At 45.8% G+C, this 22827-nt stretch overlaps 1 protein-coding gene across 1 annotated transcript in view; it reads right to left on the reverse strand.

Annotated features, from left to right (window-relative positions):
- Positions 1-22827, reverse strand: part of LOC126106441 (protein PALS1-like) — a 614066-nt gene that overhangs the window by 538805 nt on the left and 52434 nt on the right. The window contains exon 2 of the mRNA XM_049912721.1: positions 18142-18599. Within this exon, the coding sequence (XP_049768678.1) occupies positions 18142-18164 (23 nt within the window). The 5' untranslated portion in view covers positions 18165-18599. The remainder of the gene's footprint in view (positions 1-18141; positions 18600-22827) is intronic.

Consider the following 22827-nt stretch of genomic DNA (forward strand, 5'->3'; position numbering starts at 1 on the left):
CAGAGGCGTTTCGCTTTATTGAGGTTAAGCATCATCAGTGGTCTGTAATTAAGTTATTTTCGTTTTGATTCGCTTTAAGATCGAAAAACAGTTCGTTAACAATATGTACTTACAGTGATTTTCGCTTAACTACTCGCTTACATCGGGAAATGCCATTTCCATCTGCTAGCACGTCGTTGATGTTTTTCTACTTTAGACACTGATAGCTGTGGTCTAATTTTTCGTTATTCTGCATCTCTGTGCATTTCTTATGTTTTTCACAGCACACTTTCTCGCACACCACTGTTTTCTGTTTGTTTCTATATTTCTAAATATACGTTGTGATTTGTGTTTTGTATTGTTGCCAACATATCATTGACATGTTTGTCTTTGACCTATGATGACGTACAATCTTTTTTAATATTGTGTGTAATTCTATTTAATTATGTTGCTGTGTATTCATATACTGTGTAAGAGTAGGGAAGGAATAGTGATGGAGTTTTTTTTGGATGGCTTAAAAGGCCGTCGCACTGAACGGAGATTAGTTGAAAAATAAGGTTTTTGTAGCCAAAAAAGTGACGAATATGTGGTTCATTAGGATCCTGAATAAAGCTAATCTGCTTTCAGAAAAAAATTACTTATTGAGTGTCTCTAGTAGGAAATCGGAATCAACCTCGCCATCAGCATCTGTTGTTTTCAAGATGCGTGTGAATAAAACGATATACCTAAAAACAGTACTTACTTCCTGAAAAAAACCGTCTGTTTCCACAAAAAAAGACAGTTTCAGTCCTTAGTCACGAGAGCCACGCGTATATCCATCGGGGATACACTGTGGGGGGAAAAATTACTCTGGAAGGACGGCGAGATTTATGGGGCTCGCTTCGGCTGAGTTACGAGACACGTCGCGCGCCCTTTCTGCCCAGGAGTCCTCGATCAGGGAGAGAGCAGCCCAGTTATGCAAGACGAGAGTAAGTACCCGCCAGTTTAGCGGGGCCTCTCCTGTAAACCTGCCCCCCCCCCCACTGGAAAAGCCCTCGTCTTTGCGGGAAGTTCCGTAGCATCCATAAATACAGGCGTACGCGGGAGTGCACGGGTAAGAAAACAATTGCGTTTCCTTATGTAACCCCTCTGCCAGATATAAAAAGCAGGAAAGATGGAAAAAATTTCTAGGGAAGCACCTGCCTCTGCAATCGAGGTTCACCGGACCACGCTCTTGCATTGACGCTCGATTCAGAGGCAGCCGGTTCGAGGCGCGGAGTTTAACGTCCCCATCCGGACGAGTGATCACCAAGAGTTTCGCACGTTCAAAATGGTTCAAATGCCTCTGAGCACTATAGGAGTTAACTTCTAAGGTCATCAGTCCCCTAGAACTTAGAACTACTTAAACCTAACTAACCTAAGGACATTACACACATCCATGCCCGAGGCAGGATTCGAACCTGCGACCGTAGCGGTTCCAGACTGTAGCACCTAGAACCGCTCGGTCACCCCGGCCGACGAATAATAGCAGAGGATCTGTAACACCTCCTCGGGGAATGGCCAGCACATCACTTCTGTTTCACTACACGAGTTCCAGCCAGTAAGCACGAACAGGGAATTTTACGACAGGAAATCACTAATCCAATCGCACGCCTCAGGTGATACTCCACATGCATGCAAACTGATTACGAGGGTATGCTGAGAAGTAATTACCCCGAATTTATGTTAATTAAAACAAACGTTACTAACATTCAACGTCTTTATTCTTCATTTCTACATATTAATATATAGGGCTCCGCATTGTAGCTTGTAACGTGTAACCTACAGGGTGACAATTACTGAACTATATGAAAAAACCGTAAATTAGCTGCAATCTATGGCGTGCGCACACTTTATTCAGCATGTAAACGTCACTACAGATAATCGGGTTTTGGTTATGACCGATGTGCCTGCCATCATTGGCGATGATGCAAACGAAGAGCGAAATTCTGCATGACCCGCTGAAGTGTCTAAACATCGATGCTGTTGATGACCTCCTGAATGGCTGTTTTTGGGCTCAGCAATGGTTATGGAGTTATTGGTGCACACCTTGTCTTTAATATAGCCCCACAAAAAGGAGTCGCATTTGTTCAGATCCGGAGAACCAGTCGCCTCTGGGACGCCAGTGCCACACTGGGGTCCCCAAAGTGCTCCTCCGGGACATCAGACACTCTCCTGCTTCGATGGGCCGGCCGTTGTGGCCGAGCGGTTCTAGGCGCTTCAGTCCGGAACCGCGCTGCTGCTACCGTCGCACGTTCGAATCCTGTCTGGGGCATGGATGTGTGTGATGTCCTTAGGTTTAAGTAGTTCTAAGTCTAGGGGACTGATGACCTCAGATGTTAAGTGCCATAGTGCTCAGAGCCATTTGAACCATTTTTTTGCTGCGGGCCTATGGGGTATCGTCTCAGTTGTGGGACTGGATTCGTTATTTACTGGCAGGAAGGTCGCAGTTCGTAGTAATAGACGGCAAATCATCGAGTAAAACTGAAGTGATATCAGGTGTTCCCCAGGGAAGCGTCCTGGGACCTCTGCTCTTCCTGATCTATATAAATGACGTGGGTGACAATCTGAGCAGTTCTCTTAGGTTGTTCGCAGATGATGCTGTAATTTACCGTAATTTACCGTCTAGTAAGGTCATCCGAAGACCAGTAGCAGTTGCAAAGATTTTTAGAAAAGATTGCTGTATGGTGTGGCAGGTGGCAGTTGATGCTAAATAACGAAAAGTGTGAGGTGATCCACACGAGTTCCAAAAGAAATCCGTTGGAATTCGATTACTCGATAAATAGTTCAATTCTCAAGGCTGTCAATTCGACTAAGTACCTGGGTGTTGAAATTACGAACAACTTCAGTTGGAAAGACCACATAGATAATATTGTGGGGAAGGCGAGCCAAAGGTTGCGTTTCATTGGCAGGACACTCAGAAGATGCAACAAGTCCACTGAAGAGACAGCTTACACTACACTCGTTCGTCCTCTGTTAGAATATTGCTGCGCGGTGTGGGATCCTTACCAGGTGGGATTGACGGAAGACTTCGAAAGGGTGCAAAAAAAGGGCAGCTCGTTTTGTATTATCACGTAATAGGGGAGAGAGTGTGGCAGATATGATACGCGAGTTGGGATGGAAGTCAATAAAGCAAAGACGTTTTTTGTCGCGGCGAGATCTATTTACGAAATTTCAGTCACCAACTTTCTCTTCCGAATGCGAAGATATTTTGTTCGGCCCAACCTACATAGGGAGGAATGATCATCAAAATAAAATAAAAGAAATCAGAGCTCGAACAGAAAGGTTTAGGTGTTCGTTTTTCCCGCGCGCTGTTCGGGAGTGGAATGGTAGAGAGAGAGTATGATTGTGGTTCGATGAACCCTCTGCCAAGCACTTAAATGTGAATTGCAGAGTAATCATGTAGATGTAGATGTAGATGCTTCGATGGGGTCGAGCTCCGTCTTGCATGAACCACATCTTGGAGAAATCAGCGTCACTTTGGATAACGGGGATGAAATCACCTTCCAAAACTCTCACGTACCGTTCGGTAGTCACCGTGCTATCGAGGAATATCGCACCGATTATTCCGTGACTGGACACTGCACACCACAAAGTCACCCGTTGAGGGTGAAGAGACTTCTCTGTCGGATTTTGTCCCCCAAATGCGTCAATTTTGCTTAGTGACGATCCCATCCAAATGGAAGTGGGGATTCGTCTCTAAGCCAAACCATACAAGTTCCCATCATGCCCCGCGGCCAAGCATGCAGTTCGAATGTCCTAACGCAAACCGTTCAGAAGTTATGACGATTGCATTTCATGTAGTTGAATAACAGTGACCCTGTAACTACAGGTACGTCTGTGCGTGAGAAATAGCGTGCTGTTTCCTTCGAATCCGAAGACTTCGGACCCTCTCCTTCAACCTAACAATGCCAGACCTCATGCCAGTGCTGCGATATCTGCAACATTCCGACACCTCGGGTTCACCGTCATCGATCTTCTTCCGTACACTCACGACTTGGCCCCATCCGATTATTTTTTGCTTCCAACACCTTGGAAGACTTCGCTTTATACTGATGAAGCGATGCAAGCAGAGCTGATGTCGTGGCTCTGTCAACAAAGTAAAACATTCTACAGCCACGGTATCAACAAACTGGTCTCTCGTTGGGAGAACTGTGTTCGTCGCCACGGTGACTAAATTGAGGAATCAGTATGTAGACATGAAGAACAAAGATGTAGACTGTTAGAAATGTTTTTCTTTAAAAAGTTTTAAGAGATTAAATATAAAAATTCGGACTCGTTACTTTTCAGCAGGTCCCTGTAGATGACATTTGTGAGAAACGGTGTATCGGGGTATCCCGTAGACCTGCATGGATGTCTGGGGGGACGTTTGTAGTTCATAGTGGGATACAACGACCATTGGTGTACATCTGGCTACATACAAGCAGCACTATACGGTGCATGGTGGGGGATACGCTGTACCATTACTAGTGATTTCTTCTGCTGTTCCACTCGCAAACAGAGTGAGGGAGAAACGATTATCTACATGGTTCCGCAAGAGCAGTGGTTTCTCTCGTCTTTGCGGCTCTTACTAGAGGTATGTGTTAGTGGCACTAGAATCGTTTTGCATTTTGTCCCAAATGCCGCTTGTCTTAAACTTCTTCAATGGTATTTCGCGGAAAGGACATTTTCTCTCGAGGGAGATCCATTTGAATTGATGCAGCATTTCCATAACAGCCACGTGTTCATCGAACCTCCTTTTTTGAGTCATCAGTCTTCTGACTGGTTTGATGCGGCCCGCCACGAATTCCTCTCCTGTGAAAACCTCTTCATCTCAGAGTAGCACTTGCAACCTACGTCCCCAGTTATTTGCTGGATGTATTCCAGTCTCTGTCTTCCTCTACCGTTTTTGCCCTGTACAGCTCCCCCTAGTACCAGTAGACTGCCTGATGTCTTAACAGATGTCCTATCATCCTGTCTCTTCCCCTTCTCAGTGCTTTCCACATATTCCTTTCCTCTGCGATTCTGCGCAGAATCTCCCCAGTCCACCTAATTTTCAACATTCGTCTGTAGCACCACATCTCAAATGCTTCAATTCTCTTCTGTTCCGTTTTTCCCACAGTCCATCTTTCACTACCTTACAATGCTGTGCTCCAAACGCACATTTTCAGAAATTTCTTCCTCAAATTAAGGACTATGTTCGATACTTCTTCTCTGGGCGAGGAATGCCCTTTCTGCCAGTGCTAGTCTGCTTTTGATTTCCTACTTCCTATGTTCGTCATCGTTTATTTTACTGCCTAGGCAGCAGAATTCCTTAACTTCATCTACTTCGTCACCATCAGTCATGACGTTAAGTTTCTCACTGTTTTCATTTCTGCCACTTCCCATTACTTTCGTCTTTCTTCGGTTCACTCTCAGTCCATATTATGTACCCATTAGACTGTTGCTTCGGTTTAGCATATCCTGTAATTCTTCTTCACTTTCACTCAGGAGAGCAATGCCATCACCAAACCGTGTCACTGATGTCCTTTCGCCTTGAATTTTGATCCCACACTTGAACTTTTCTTTTATTTCCATCACTGCTTCTTCAAGGTACAGATTGAACAGTGGGGGGGGGGGGGGGGGGGCACATCGCTTTGTCACCCCCTTTTTAATCCGAGCACTTCGTTCTTGTCCGTCCACATTTATTATTCCCTATTGGCTCTTACACGTATTGTATATTACCAGTCTCTACCTATATCTTAACGCAGTTTTCTCAGAGTCTCGAACATCTGGCACCATTTTACATTGTCGAACCCCACAGGTAAAAAAAAAATCTGGCAGCAGGCATCCGAATGGTACCGCTGTCTCCCTTTGATCCGACCTAATCTGCATCCCAAAAACTGGAGGAGTACTCGAGAACGGGTTTTTCAACTGTTCTGTAGGTGGTCTCCTTCGCAGATGAGCTACACCTTCCTGTACATTTTGCGATAAACCCGAAGTTGACCATTCGCCTTCCCTACAGTCATCGTTATGTCCTCGTCGCAACCTTATGGCCAGATATTTAATCGACGTGCGTCAAGCAACACACTACTAATACTAACACTACACAATACTTTTTCCCTAGATTAGATCTTATAATAACAGTGACGATTTACGGGGGAAGTAAACAGAAGACATGAAGTTTCTGTTTCAGAGGGCGTTAGGCTTTGGTAGTCCTTGCGCCAATTTTAGCCATAATGCTGCTGTGTGTAATGGTCAGCATTCCTGCTTTGTAAGCAACGGAGACCCGGGTTCAAGTCCCAGCCGTGGCACAAATTTTAATTCATTTATTCAGTATCAGTTATTGTCATTTGGATTAGTTTATACACTCCTGGAAATGGAAAAAAAAACACATTGACACCGGTGTGTCAGACCCACCATACTTGCTCCGGACACTGCGAGAGGGCTGTACAAGCAATGATCACACGCACGGCACAGCGGACACACCAGGAACCGCGGTGTTGGCCGTCGAATGGCGCTAGCTGCGCAGCATTTGTGCACCGCCGCCGTCAGTGTCAGCCAGTTTGCCGTGGCATACGGAGCTCCATCGCAGTCTTTAACACTGGTAGCATGCCGCGACAGCGTGGACGTGAACCGTATGTGCAGTTGACGGACTTTGAGCGAGGGCGTATAGTGGGCATGCGGGAGGCCGGGTGGACGTACCGCCGAATTGCTCAACACGTGGGGCGTGAGGTCTGCACAGTACATCTATGTTGTCGCCAGTGGTCGGCGGAAGGTGCACGTGCCCGTCGACCTGGGACCGGACCGCAGCGACGCACGGATGCACGCCAAGACCGTAGGATCCTACGCAGTGCCGTAGGGGACCGCACCGCCACTTCCCTGCAATTAGGGACACTGTTGCTCCTGGGGTATCGGCGAGGACCATTCGCAACCGTCTCCATGAAGCTGGGCTACGGTCCCGCACACCGTTAGGCCGTCTTCCGCTCACGCCCCAACATCGTGCAGCCCGCCTCCAGTGGTGTCGCGACAGGCGTGAATGGAGGGACGAATGGAGACGTGTCGTCTTCAGCGATGAGAGTCGCTTCTTCCTTGCTGCCAATGATGGTCGTATGCGTGTTTGGCGCCGTGCAGGTGAGCGCCACAATCAGGACTGCATACGACCGAGGCACACAGGGCCAACACCCGGCATCATGGTGTGGGGAGCGATCTCCTACACTGGCCGTACACCACTGGTGATCGTCGAGGGGACACTGAATAGTGCACGGTACAACCAAACCGTCATCGAACCCATCGTTCTACCATTCCTAGACCGGCAAGGGAACTTGCTGTTCCAACAGGACAATGCACGTCCGCATGTACCCCGTGCCACCCAACGTGCTCTAGAAGGTGTAAGTCAACTACCCTGGCCAGCAAGATCTCCGGATCTGTCCGCCATTGAGCATGTTTGGGACTGGACGAAGCGTCGTCTCACGCGGTCTGCACGTCCAGCACGAACGCTGGTCCAACTGAGGCGCCAGGTGGAAATGGCATGGCAAGCCGTTCCACAGGACTACATCCAGCATCTCTACGATCGTCTCCATGGGAGAATAGCAGCCTGCATTGCTGCGAAAGGTGGATATACACTGTACTAGTGCCGACATTGTGCATGCTCTGTTGCCTGTGTCTATGTGCCTGTGGGCCTGTCAGTGTGATCATGTGATGTATCTGACCCCAGGAATGTGTCAATAAAGTTTCCCCTTCCTGGGACAATGAATTCAGGGTGTTCTTATTTCAATTTCCAGGAGTGTATAACCGCCAGCAGGTCCTGCTTGCGCCGCGCGTCGTTACAGGAAGCGCCCCTGCCTGCCTGTCGGTTCCCGGTGAGTGGAAGAGGGTGCCTCGCACACCTGGTCTCCTCCGACCAGTGCAGCGACACGCGCCGGCGGCTGTCTTCTCCGGCCGGCCGAGCCTCGGCAGCAGTTGCCCTTATCTTATCGCCGGCTGCGCTTTACGGCACGCCTGCCATGACGTACGCTGCCGAGTTTGCATCTCTTCCTCGAAGTGTGACCGCAATAGCCATTCGCAAAGTAGCGCTCCGTTTCTGAGCGTTCTACTACTACAGTTACTCTCCTGTGACGCTAAAAAAAAGGAGTATTCCACGGGAAAGGTGCCTCGTTGGTACGGCGTCGAAGCGTGTGCTTCTGTGTCTGCTGGTCAGTCTTAACTGTGCCGAACTGCAGGATACCGAAATACAACCTCGCCACTCGAAACATTAGCTTTTTTATCAGCTGCGTTAGTCAGAGGAAGTTCAGGAGTGAAGTGGCATATACCAGTGTTGATTATTACACTTTTATTAGAGAAACTTAAACGAACGTGTAGCCCTCCTAGCTTGCCACTGCCTCTAATGTACAGGGTGTTTCAAAACTTGGCGGCAAAACTTAGGGAAACGATTTCTCGTATGACAAGATAAAAAACAAGTATAGTAAACATCCATACTTTAAGAGCTACGATCACTAGTTCACCTTCACTACTGTGGAACGTCTTTCCTCTTGAAAAACTGCTCATAACTCTTAAGGTACGCGCTTTAGAGTCCATTTTTCCTTTTCGTTATACACTGAAGCGCCAAAGAAACTGGTATAGGCATGCTTATTCCAATACAGAGATATGTAAACAGGCAGAAGGTCCGCAGCTCGTGGTCGTGCGGTAGCGTTCTCGCTTCCCACGCCCGGGTTCCCGGGTTCGATTCCCGGCGGGGTCAGTGATTTTCTCTGCCTCGTGATCACTGGGTGTTGTGTGATGTCCTTAGGTTAGTTATGTTTAAGTAGTTCTAAGTTCTAGCGGACTGATGACCATGGATGTTAAGTCCCATAGTGCTCAGAGCCATTTGAACCATTTGAACAGGCGGAAGACGGCGCTGCAGTCGGCAAAGCCTATATGAGACAACAAGTGTGTGACACAGTTCTTAGATCGGTTACTGCCGCTACAGTGGCAGCTTATCAAGATTTAAGTGAGTCTGAACGCGGTGTTACAGTCGGCGCACGAGCGATGTGGCACAGCATCTCAGTTCCGATACGCGGCAGTGCAATACCCAGCCTTCAAAATGGCGTCTATATCGGAGGTGCGTTCCAAGCACGGAGCTGTCACTGAGGCCGGCCGCTGTGGCCGAGCGGTTCTAGACGCTTCAGTCTGGAACCGCGCGACCGCTACGGTCGCAGGTTCGAATCCTGCCTCGGGCATGGATGTGTGTGATGTCCTTAGGTTAGTTAGGATTAAGTAGTTCTAGGTTCTAGGGGACTGCTGACCTCAGATGTTAAGTCCCATAGTGCTTAGAACCATTTGAGCTGTCACCGAGTTTCTTTTGCCGGGAAGCTATAGCATCGATGATGCAGTACTGCACATTAAAATTGCTACACCAAGAAGAAATGCAGATGATAAACGGATATTCATTGGACAAGTATATTATACGACATTTTCACGCAATTTCGGTGCATAGTTACTGAGAAATCAGTACCCAGAACAACCACCTCTGGCCGTAATAATGGCCTTGATACGTCTGGGCATTGAGTCAGACAGAGCTTGGATGGCGTGTACAGGTACAGCTGACCATGCAGGTAAAATACGATACCAGAGTTCATCAAGAGTAGTGACGAGCCATTTACTCGGCCACCATTGACCATACCTTTTCAATTGGTGAGAGATCTTTATCTGTATCCAGGAAGGCCCGTACAGGACCTGCAACATGCGGTCGTGCGTTACCCTGCTGAAATGTAGGGTTTGGCAGGGATCGAATGAAGAGTAGAACCACGAGTCGTAACACATATGAAATGTAATGTCCACTGTCGAAAGTGCCGTCAATGCGAACAAGAGGTGACCGAGACGTGTAACCAATGGCACCCCATACCATCACGCCGGGTGATACGCCAGTTTGGCGATGACGAATACACGCTTCCAATGTGCGTTTACCGCGACGACGCCAAACACGGATGCGACCATCATGATGCTGTAAACAGAACCTGGATTCATCCGAAAAAATGACGTTTTGCCATTCGTGCACCCAGGTTCGTCGTCGAGTACACCATCACATGCGCTCCTGTCTGTGATTCAGCGTCAGGGGAAATCGCAGCCACGGTCTCCGAGCTGATAGTCCATGCTGCTGCAAACGTCGTTTAACTGTTCGTGCAGATGGTTGTTGTCTTGCAAACTTCGCCATCTGTTGACTCAGGGATCGAGACGTGGCTGCACGATCCGTTACAGTCATGCGCATAAGATGCCTGTCACCTCGACTGCTAGTGATACGAGGCCGTTGGGATCCAGCACGGCGTTCCGTATTACCCTCCTGAACCCACCGATAGCAATTCTGCTAACAGTCATTGGATCTCGCCAACACGAGCAGCAATGTCGCGATCCGATAAATCGCAATCGCGATAGGTTGCAATCCCACCTTTATCAAAGTCGGAAACGTGATGGTACGCATTTCCCCTCCTTAGACGAGGGATCACAACAACGTTTCACCAGGCAACGCCGGTCAAGTGCTGTTTGTGTATGAGAAATCGGTTGGAAACTTTCCTCATGTCAGCACGTTGTAGGTATCGCCACCGGCGCCAATCTTGTGTGAATGCTCTGAAAAGCTAATCATTTGCATATCACAGCGTTTTCTTCCTGTCGGTTAAAAGTCGCGTCTGTAGCACATCATCTTCGTGGTGTAGCAGTTTTAATGGCCAGTAGTGTATTCATAGGCGCTTGCAGAATGTCTACAGATAACTGGCAGTGAACAACAGCTCACTGAGTCGTTGAGCGAGATGTCTGGCTCCGACCGAAGGTCGTGCAGACCTGCCCGGCCTCACGTGTAACGACCGGCCGCCAGGCAACTGTGACTCCTGGAGTGCTGGAGCGTGCGGACCCTCTCACTGGAGGTGATCGGCGGACCGCACTCTGAACACCTCGCTCGTCAGCCGGACGACTCTGTTGGTAGCGCTGACACATTCGTCCACCAGTTGGGATACTCAGAGGAGTCTGGCCGCTGACTTCCTCAGTCTAACAGACCGTAAGGGGTAGTGAAGAATAATCTGAACTACTCGCGGGTTACGACGCTGACTGAGACAATTTTTTGTCAAACATCGTCACAGGCGTTGAGACATGGGTTGATCATTTTGAACCGGAAACAAAATGACAGTCCAAGGAGTGGCGTGACACCACATCTCCTCAGAGTAATATGTTCAAAGCCGCACCCGCCACCGGTAAAGTCATGGCGGCGGTTTTCCTGGACGCTGAAGGTGCTATTCTGTTCGGTGTTCTCCCTCATGCTGCAACGATCAACTGTCAAGTTGTAAGTAGGCTGTTTAGGTTTTTATGTTGGTAACGCCACGTAGCGCTCTGTATGAAAATCACATGTGACGTAGCATATGAAAGTTGCTAGATTTGGACGGGTTACTCCTGTAACTGAAATATCGGATCTGAAGATGGTTCTGAATGAACCGAAACCGGTCATATGAATAATAAAAAAAAAAATTGCAATCAAGACGGATTTTAAGTAACACTACGAACTGTGACCTTTCTGACAGGAAATCACGAATTCAGTCGCACAACTGAGGCGATACTCCGTAGGCACGCAGTTTGGTTAGAAGACGCTTGTGAGGAACGGTGTCGAAAGCCTTCTGGAAATCTAAAAATATGGAATCAATTTGACATCCCCTGTCGATAGCACTTATTACTTCATGAGTATAAAGAGCTAGTTGTGTTTCACAAGAACGATATTTTCTGAATCTGTGCTGACTATGTGTCAATTAATCGTTTTCTTTCAGGTACTTCATAATGTTCGAATACAGTATATGTTCCAAAACCCTACTGCAAATCGACGTTAGTGATCCTGAATAAAACCAACCTCCTTCCAGAAAAAAAGTACTGTAGGCCTATTGGATTACTTACTGAATGCCCCTCGTACATAATGTGCGTATAGGTTTGGATGCCATCTCGTTTCAGGAATTGGGTATCAGCTCAAATCCTGGTCGTCTTTCTTTTGTGGTACAGGGGAGCACTGAAACCACACACACACACACACACACACACACACACACACACGCTCACGAGTGAGAAAGTGTGTGTGTGTGTGTGGATGTGTGTGTGTGTGTGTGTGTGTGTGTGTGTGTGTGTGTGCGTCGCTTGCGATCAAATCCGTTCACGGAAATATCTTTCTCTAATTAAACATTGATAAATTAAAAAAAGTCAGCAGTATATCGTTGATGAAACATTGCACATCAGTTGACTGGTAACAGTAATGGTGCGGCGGTGATGGTGGTGACTGTGCGTATCGGAATGGTACTCTCTCGGAACAAACGTTTATGGGTTTTGCAAGGCACTCCCATCTCGTTCCTTAATTTGCGAAGTCCATTGTATCCGAAGCTTCGTTCCTGTGTAGACGGCACGTTTGTTGTTGGATACTCGCAGGAATAAGATTGCGCGGAGGCTTTTGCAGAATAAGGCGGCCGGAGGGGAAAATAGGCTCCTAACAAAAGAGAGCCGGCACTAAGGGGACGGTTTGGAGGTGGGGGAGGGGGGAGAGAACGAGAATAGCAGCGTCAGGTGGGGCGGGGGGAGGGGGGTGGTCGATAAGTGTGTTATTGTGGCCGCGGTGGGCGCCTCATTGTAGGGCGGCCCAGACTGGCCTGCTTACGTCACCAGCGCGGGAAAGCCGTCGATACGGCGAGCTCTGGTCCTGCATAATTCGCGCAGGGAGGGCCAGATTGAGACTGAGGCGGAGGGCTCCACAGGCCGGCGTCCGGGCACGACAGCCAGTCCCACGTCACGCACTTGTTCTGCTGCACGTGCTGGGCTAGCTGAGGGGGGCCCCCGCAAGAAGGAGCGGTCCGGCCACGCACCACACAGCTAGCGAGCTGAATGAGATTTTCGCTCTGCAGCGGAGTGTGCGCTGATATGAAACTTCCTGGCAGATTAAAACTGTGTGCCCGACCGAGACTCGAACTCGGGACCTTTGCCTTTCGCGGGCAAGTGCTCTACCATCTGAGCTACCGAAGCACGACTCACGCCCGGTACTCACAGCTTTACTTCTGCCAGTATCTCGTCTCCTACATTCCAAACTTTACAGAAGCTCTCCTGCGAAAATTGCCCGCGAAAGACAAAGGTCCTGAGTTCGAGTCTCGGTCTGGCACACAGTTTTAATCTGCCAGGAAGTTTCATATCAGCGCACACTCCGCTGCAGAGTGAAAATCTTATTCTGGAAACATCCGCCAGGCTGTGGCTAAGCCATGTCTCCGCTATATCCTTTCTTTCAGGAGTGCTAGTTCTGCAAGGTTCGCAGGAGAGCTTCTGTAAAGTTTGGAAGGTAGGAGACGAGATACTCTGACGCTTATGATTGGCTACCTTTTTACCTACGCAACGCTGCAGCAATACGAACTCACGCGTTTGTGGGATTGCTTGAAGAAAATTAATTAAGAAAATGCTGTAAATATTATTATGAAATTTTGTTGAACAATCTACATATTGTTACATTAATCTACAATAAGATAATTAATATTCATATGTTTATGCGCTTTTGCTATAGAACGAATTTGAATGAGACCACCTTTGTATGTAACCCCACGTTTTTTATTGTATTTATTTCTAAAGTTCATTTGTTTGCGTACATCTTATTTTTATGATATGGCTTAACAATTGCAAGTCAGTTTCACAATACAGTACGATTTTCAAGTAAGGTAATACAGCGATTCTCCTCAGTCATGTTCCGCCTCCCAAATCCAAGTCGTTTAATTTAAACAAATTCTAAATCTGACTCAGTCAAACATATTGTATTCTGGCTTTTGCAACCGTAGTTGGTTTAGTAGTGCAGAGGACAGAACAACGCTAACATCAAAGGCGACACGAATAAGAGGTAAGATATTTATTTCACACATTTTATGGATTTTCGCACAGGGACAAATGGTTCAAATGGCTCTGAGCACTATGGGAGTTCACTACTGAGGTCATCAGTCCCCTAGAACTTAGAACTACTTAAACCTAACTAACCTAAGGACATCACACACATCCGTGCCCGAGGCAGGATTCGAACCTGCGACCGTAGCGGTCACGCGGTTCCAAACTGACGCGCTTAGAACCGCACGGCCACACCGGCCGGCGCACAGGGACACTTTGGTGCTTATTCAGATTTACAGGGTCGCAGTAAGAACTGAATGTACTTACTTCTAATTTGACGTTATCGAGCACAGGTTTTAATTGGTTTAGGTTTACTGGTATTGCTTTCCTGCTAGTAGATGGATTGGTTAAAAAAGGGCCAGGTAAATAAATATACAGGGACACATAATGAGGTACGCAGTCAGCAAATCACTTAATATAACTGTCCTTTGTTAGTCATAAACATCACACCTACTGAAGAGACAAACGTTACAACTCCACAACTCAAAAAACAGTGCACATAAGCGACAGAAAAGCGCCTACAAGTAATACATAATAATTAAGTTTAGCAGATTCCCTCAGTCATCTGACGATTACGAATGGGTATCTTTTTTACCTACGCAGCACTGCAGTACGAACTCACGCGTTTCGTAGGATTCCGCAACTTAAATTCGTTGCGGTCCTGTTCAATCAAAACAGAGAAAAACTATCTGACTTTAAATATACATTTCCAGCTGGATTTAAATCTATGGCTAGATGTGGAGTAGCAAACAACTAGTGTGGCATCGAAAACGTGAACATTCATTACTGTAGTAGAGTCAACAGCAGAAAACAAGGAAGTTTACCACAAAGTAAAGGACGGGGAATTGTGATTTACTCTTAAAACAACCTTCTTACAGTCGAAAACTTGAATTTTACGATTGCTTGTCACTTATTACGCACGAACTGCTCAAAATATTTCATCACAATTGCCAGTAAATATCTAGTGGATAATTCAGCTCCAGTTCTGAAAATCCGTCGACTATCATTAACAAACGTTTCCTGGGTGGTAGCTTGAATAAACAGTAGACAGTTTTTGAGACAAAAAGTGTGACTGGGGCAACATATATCTTGTAGCCTGTGTAATAACACTTTAACGACATATTTTTCTTCCTCATTGTTTTGTGATGGCAATAACCCATATCAAATACATGTTAATTAGAATGTAGCGTCTCTTTATTCAAATAACTAATGGTCAGTATATCACAGAAGAGTGGAAACAGGAGTGTAGCGAGCTTATGGCTTATTACTTAACTAACTGTAGCATATAGTACCTGTGTAGTTACTGTCATTTTTGTTGCATAACAGACGGTAATATTTGCTACGCAATTATTTGTAGAATTATTGTAATTACGCAAGAATGAACTCTGTGCCCGCTTGGTGCTACTGGGACAGGTGCTTGCAGATTGACGAGTGTTGCCGTTAAGATGTTGGAAGGTTTTGGTTGCATTCTATGCTTGCCCTTGAGGGAAACGTGAGGCGGTATAGCAGGTCAGGTGTCCCTAATCGCACGTCGGTGCATATCGTATGCTGTGAAGTAGGTGGAGCTTAATCAGAATTGTTGCTCGTAAATAGCAACGCGCCGCCATGCTATCTTAGTCAGCGCCAGATCAAGTGCGCGACACACTAACTCCATTCAAAGCAAGTGGACAGCGTAACACGTCATACTACTTACAAGGGAACCTCCCCATCGCAACCCCGTCAGATTCCTAGTTATAAGCTGGCACAGTGGATAGGCCTTGAAAACCTGAACACAGATCAATCGAGAAAAGAGGAAGAAGTTGTGTGGAACTATGAAAAAAATAAGCAAAATATACAAACTGAGTAGTCCATGCGCAAGATAGGCAACATCAAGGATAGTGTGAGCTCAGGAGCGCCGTGTTCCAGTGGTTAGCGTTGAGCAGCTGCGGAACGAGAGATCCTCGGTTCAAGTCTTCCCTAATTTTTTGTGTATTTGGTGTATTTGGACCGCAAGTTCAGCAACAGGTGAATAGGGTGCTTGCACAAACGCCGAATGTCATTGTGAATTGCAGTGCGTCAGGAAAAATGAAAAAAAAAAGACTAGTGAAAGACTTTAATGGACGTGTGATTGCTCGTTACGCGGACAAAGATTTTGCCTTACTCCTTGACAGCTATACAGGACAGAAGGATCAGGCATTGTACAGTTTTAGTGTGGGAATAGACGTGATTACCATTCCTCCAGGTTGTACACCTCTTGTGCAACCGTTACATGTGTTTGGTTTTCGGCAAGTGAAATACTTTGTGCAAAGATTCTATGATTTTGCTAAGCTGCACAGGTACACAGAGCAGTATTGTTTACGTGATCGTGTGTCAATTATCAAAGTTCAGGCACTCACACATAATCAACTTCGCTCTCCAAAATTCCAGGACATGTTCAGATTAGCTTGGACATATGCAGGATTTGACGGTCTACACACGGAAAAATTTGAAAACGTTAAAAACATATGTTTTGACAGAGCACAGGGAAAACTGTGCGACTGTGAAACTGTCACATTCGTTTGTTGCAGTTTATGTGACAAACTCTTATGTTTTCATCACTTTTTTGGGAATGATTATCACATCCACAAGAAAACCTAAATCGCGCAAGGTAGAAGAATCTTTTTACCCATTCGCCAAGTGTACAAGTTTGGTGAATCGACAACATATTCCTGTCATGTGACGCACATGCCGTCACCAGTGTCGTATAGAATGTATCAGACGTGTTTTCATGTGGAGGAATCGGTTGACCCATTACCATGCGATCAAATGTTTTCGGTTCCCATTGGAGAGGCACGTCCTTTCGTCTACTAATCGCACGGTTTTGCGGTGCGGTCGCAAAACACAGACACTAAACTTATTACAGTGAACAGAGACGGCAATGAACGAACGGACAGATCATAACTTTGCGAAAATAAAGAAGGTATTTACTTGGGTCGACAGAAGCGTCCGATCCCACGCGTCGGCTTTGACCCGTGACGTAAGGGTGTTGTGTGTGACGTCATGACGGCGCGGAGTTTGGTTTGTGAGTGTGGCGTGCTTGTAGATGTCGTCGTGTTGTGATTTGTTGTGGTTTCTGGTGGTATGTTCAGGGTTTTCGTTTGTGTGGTGTAATGGGCTCAGTTTGCTTTTGCTCATTATCCAGAATTGTTCGAGTGTCGGCTGTGTTTTGTAGTGGAATTCGTTTCAGTGAGTTAACGATTTTGTGTGAAGGTTAATTTAGTGTTGTTCGCTGTACATCGTGTGGTAATTTTAGTAAAATTAATCGGTTGTTGTTTTTGTTCAGGAATGGATATCACGGATAAAATTAACAGTGCGCAGGTCAAGGGAAGTGTTCGATCCCAATGTGTGGCTGTGTGTGTTGATATTGGTATCGGGAGATGTTTTTGAGCTATATAGGTCAAGGGAAGTGTCAGATTCCAGATGATATTGTGTTTAGTGGCATTTGGGGAGTTTTGTGATGTCGCTTTTTTTCGTCGTTTCGTGTGGTTTTGTATGGGGGTGGGTGTCTAAATTTGTTTATATTTAGTTTGCCCTCACCCAAAAACACCCCATTTCCCGCGCTTGTCCCGTTAGCGTCATTAGGCTTTTTGTGGAAAGTGTGTGTGTTTGTTTCTCGATGTATTTTCGTCCTCATAATGTGTACGTACCGACTTTATATGCGCCATATTGGAATCGTGGTTTATGATCGTTTCAGCCATATTTGTGGCGTCATGGGTCAAAGCAGACGCGCGGGATCGGACGCCTCCGTATTTCCGTATACTTTTCACGCGAGGGAATACTTGAACCAAGGTCCTCTCGTTCCGCAGCTGCTCACGCTAACCACGGCGCTCCTGAGCTTACACTGTCCTTGATGTTGCCTGTCTTCCGCATGGACTACTCAGTTTAACTAAATCTGAGGGGGGCGCGATGGGAAGTTCCCCTGTAAGCGTCTAAAAAGGAAGAGGGGGGGGGGGGGGGGAATCGAGTGGTCCTACTCAACAGACAGCCCGACAAGAGAAGTTGGTCGGTCGGTTGGACATATCGCCTAACTCGTGCAGTTTGTCTGTCAGTCGGTCGGTCGGTTGGTTGGTGTGTAGGGCCCTTAACCTTTTACCCGTCTGTTCTCTACAGCGAAGTAAATGGTGTTTTGGTTTACTGAAGTTGAAAGTAATGTATGCAGTTGCCGTCACATTTCCAACATTACGAGTAAGGTAAGATCTGAATTTTGACAACATGACGAGTTACAGGGCTTTGAGAGGCTGGGCCAGGCAGCGTACTCACCAGTACTTCTTGATGAGCCTCATGGCGGCCGTCTGCTACTGCCGGTGGTCCGCGTGTCTTCTCTCTCGTCCCCTGCTGGCTCGGCCCGCCGCTGTCACGCACCCACGCAGCTGCGTCGCGCACCTGTCCCTGTCACACGCATCACGCACACGGCGCCGCCACACACACACGCACTTTGCGACACACGCAGTCGGCCGCCGGCGCCGACATCCACTAGTCCGTGTCCGCCTCGACACACACACAAACACGCGCAGAAAGCACAGCCGGAGCGCTCCCCAGCTCTAGCTGCTGGAGGGAGGGGCAGTGTTTGCGTGCGCTGGCGACTCTAACCAGTTTGTTGTGGCAAACAGGTCGCGAGTACTGTGCCCTCGAAGCGCCCACCGGGATTTGAGCCGTCGATGATTCGCTAGCTATCTCTCTCAGCCGAGAGACGAATCACAACCGACAGTCAATGAAGCCTGCCAGGATAAAACAACACAATTAGTCCCATAAGGACACTACTAAAATATAATCACATAAATTAAGGATTTCTAGAATGCTGGGTTGATAACGAGATAGCAACTTTTGTTAAGCAGTTTGATGTAGTTCCAAGATTCACTTCATTGATTTAATTGTTGACTACTTCTTTCCACCACCACCACCACCACCACCCCCTCCTCATCCCTCCCTAACACCCCGCGTCACTTTGTTTTTCCTGTTGTGTGATTCCACTGCTTGCCTATTTGGCTTTAACCTTTCATATATTTTACGTACCTGAAATCCCTACTTTACAGGGGGGCTTAAGTAGATACCTCATGTTGTCATACGCAGTTAAGGGCGTGTAACATCATAGATTAAGGGTCGACCTGCGACAGCAATCGCACAACTTGCGTACGGGCCGCTAGACGCCGCAGCGAGCGCTAAGAGTGCATTGCGGTCGCAGGTGCGCGTGTTGCGTGCGGGCCGCGAGGTGCCGCCACGAGCGCAACCGTATATAATAAGGGCCGACGGAGTTCGGCCGGCTCTCATTTTGTTGGCATCTCATTTTGGCGTATTCTCTTATTTGCTTAGTTGCTTAGCTCTTATTCGTTTACGGCTCATGTTATTGTGCTCTCTTTCAGCCATTCTGATTGTTTTGATTTACTCCCAGTTGAGAAGTGTTCATTTTGGCATTTCACTTTTGCATATTTCTCATTTTGCTAATCATATGCTCCTTAGCCTTTTACAGTTAAATTGATTAACATAGTCTCATGGACTATTTGTTCATTTCAGCCTGTTCATATTTTGATGTTCTTTAAATACTGTAATAATTATCGATCGGAAGCATTTCTTCCCTTAAACTTGTGTAAAGTATTCTCGATGTAGGATTTGTTCTGTGACACAGGTTAAGGTTTTGAATATAAATTATTTACGAAACTGTGCTTTAAAAGGAATTTTTTTTTCAGTTTGTACTACATCAGACGACAATTTTGTGATATGAGGGAGAAATTTTAGGGGCGAACCCACGGATATAGTCTTAAGTGATCCCCTTTAAAAATAAAAATTTGTGTGACACTGAAAGACGTGACACTGTAGGCACCGAAAATTTATATATATATATATATATATATATATATATATATATAATTATACGTCACAGGCCCTACGATTTGATACATTCGTAGAGACAACTTAGCATTTTAATTTCTGTTTTAGCTATGAAGTTTCATTAAAATGGCCTTTATAGATACATATTCTGTTTGGTTTGCTTCTGGTTCAGTGTTTCACGATTATGAAGTAACTCGAAAGGTCGTGATGTGTTTTCAGGCTTACACTACAATGTTTATTATTCTGATGATGTGTTATGATTCACAACGGACGTTGTTTCATGTCGCTATAGCATACGATTTTTGTCCGTATACGCTGAATGTGGCGCTGCTGTTTACTGGTCATTGCATTTAAATATCCTACTGATTTGAAATTTTAAAGAGCTTGTAAATGACCTGCTGTTTCTGGAAAATTAAAAAAAAAAGTTGAAATGTGGTAGCTGACTTGTCCTTTTATTGTACCAATTTTTTTGTCCTTCATTGGAAATTGTAAAAAGAGAAATTCTGTGCAGCCTGATAGGGCGCTTTATACCTGAGGTCGGTAGCTGAAAGTGGTCTATCTGTTGTACGTTCGTCCTGGCAATGCTCATAGAATATCTTGACTTTGATGGACGTTTATGTACAGTACTAACATGGTTTGCATGCTATTACCGAAAATGCTGTTTTGCCTGACTGATTCATATATGGCCTTGCTTACGATGTAAATATAATAACTGAATTTAGTTCACTGACATAAAATGCACAGATGTCATGAGCGCGAAACGAATACGAATGTAATAGAATGAAAGAATATCGGCGAAGTGGCCTCAGAAATGGTGACTTTGCGATGTAGTGAATATGTCGAGAACAATGAAATATGTGCCGTGCTAAGACCCGATACAGTAGTTCAGTTGACGTTGGTACACCCCTTACGGCGTGTAACAACCCCCCCCCCCCCCACACCTTCTCACGAGTGGTACTGTATATCCTATTCTCAAATATTTTGTTGGAGGACGTAAGCACATCTTGTACATTGCTGTTATACGTTGCTTCAAAACAAAGAGATTCCCTGTTGCTAATTTTTTTTTGTATATTTTTGCCACGTTTCGAGCTTAGCTCAGTTGAGCACCGACGTGTGACGCTATAATAAGCGAAAAGGCTTTTTGTTTGATGTTCTCTGGATGGTCTAAGCCCGAAACGTGTCAAATATGACATTTTTTATCAATAAGAGATCTGGTGTTTTTGATCGACACAATACAGCAATGTATAAGAAGTGTTCACAAAATACATTGCACTTGCAGGCCTACTACGTGTATTTAAGTCGCAACTTAAGTTATCTGGTAGAAGCGTTCCGTAATCAAAGATGGAAACGTGAGTGACAATGGAAATTTAAGTCTGACCTTGGGGCGTATTTGGAAAGCCTAATGGTTTCTTAATACATGACGAGACAACAGTGCTAAATGTGACTCAAATCCCGGCCCAAATATCTCGGCATCCTTTGTATGTAGAGGAGTCACAGAAGATCGTCTTCGTTTGAATGTAACTTTTTATTAACATCTCAGAAAGAAGCAAAAAAATTCAAAGTGTCCTTAGAGACACCGCCGAGATGGCTTTTTACACGGAAATAAGTTTAAAATATTCCCTCGAGGGCTTTATTCTGTGCTTTGTTTGTTGCAACAGCAAGAGCAAATATTTAATAAATTCTGCCGACGCTGTTCGATGTGTAGGAGAGGCATACCAACTTTGAGAGAAGCTTTCTTTATATCCTCGTTTAAAATCTACAGGTCGTCATCAGAGATGAAAAAAATAATTACAATTAAAAACTGAAGAATCATTTGAAGTTGTGAAAAAGGAAAAAATTAAATCTTAAACAAGGAAGAAATTTAATTTTAAAGGAGGAAAATTTTTAAGTTCAAACAAAAACAAAAGAATGCAAATCGGTTTAAGGGAAAGGAGAAGGACTTAAGAGAATTGTGAATCACAGAAAATATGCTCATAGGTAAAACTGCAAATGCAAGCCAGATGAACGCTCTAAATCTCCGAAGAAAGGAAAGCAAAATCACAAAGCGTGAATCAATACTGGGCTCACAGAAAGCACAGAGCATAAAAAACTGATTTATCGTGTCCGAAAATCGGGTGAAGAAGAAGAAGAAGAAGAAGAAGAAGAAGAAGAAGAAGAAAACGAATGAAAATTTTCTTTTATAACGTTTGAAGAATTTTCAGTACTCGAGAGTACAGTAGTTTAATTTTTCAAGAGGACAAAAATCAACTCGAAGCGAATATTTTAGTATGAAAAAGGTAAACATCTCGCTTTTAAGTTTCGTTTTCAAAAATAAAGAAGTTTTGTTTGTAGACGACAAAAAATTATCTCCTGTGGAAAGAATCCAAAGTCACTAACGGCTACAAAGGACGGTAAATAGCCTGAGCCGCTTATGTAAAAATCAAATAAATAAAAATTAAAAAAAAATGGAGGCGACTTCCAGCAGTAAGCCGGAGGCTGCCGGAGTCTGGCACAGGTTCTCGTTTGTCAGGGCACATTTATTACCTCGCTGGTTCAGCACTTCTGAACCCACTCACTAAAATCGTTCACCGAGCGAGGTGGCGCAGTGGTTAGCACATGTGGACTCGCATTCGGGAGGACGACGCTTCAATCCCGCGTCCGGCCATCCTGATTCAGGTTTTCCGTGATTTACGTAAATCGCTCCAGGCAAATGCCGGGATGGTTGCTTTGAAAGGGCACGGCCGACTTCCTTCCCCCTCCTTCCCTAATCCGATGAGACCGATGACCTCACTGTTTGGTCTCTTCCCCCAAACAACCCAACCAAACCCAAAATCGTTCGATGCCGCGCTGTATTTCGTGCAAGTCGTCCTCATCGATCTCATCCTTTGCACAGCTGAGACCGTTATTCGGCGGACAGGCATTTTCATACCTGGAACTACGCGTGCACTCCTCGCTCAATTTTTGTGACTGCAGATGTCACTTGTCATTCACTCTAGGAGCTCTGGCGTATTAAATGTACGAGGCGAATCAAAACTGTGGGCCGTGTCGGGACTGGAACCCATGACCAGGGATTCTGATGACCACGAGCTGTGAATCCAATCGCCAAAGCACGCCTGAGGGACCGACTGCCGCCTCGTCTTC

Source organism: Schistocerca cancellata, chromosome 10 (assembly GCF_023864275.1).
Source record: "Schistocerca cancellata isolate TAMUIC-IGC-003103 chromosome 10, iqSchCanc2.1, whole genome shotgun sequence".
Taxonomy (NCBI): Eukaryota; Metazoa; Arthropoda; class Insecta; order Orthoptera; family Acrididae; genus Schistocerca; species Schistocerca cancellata.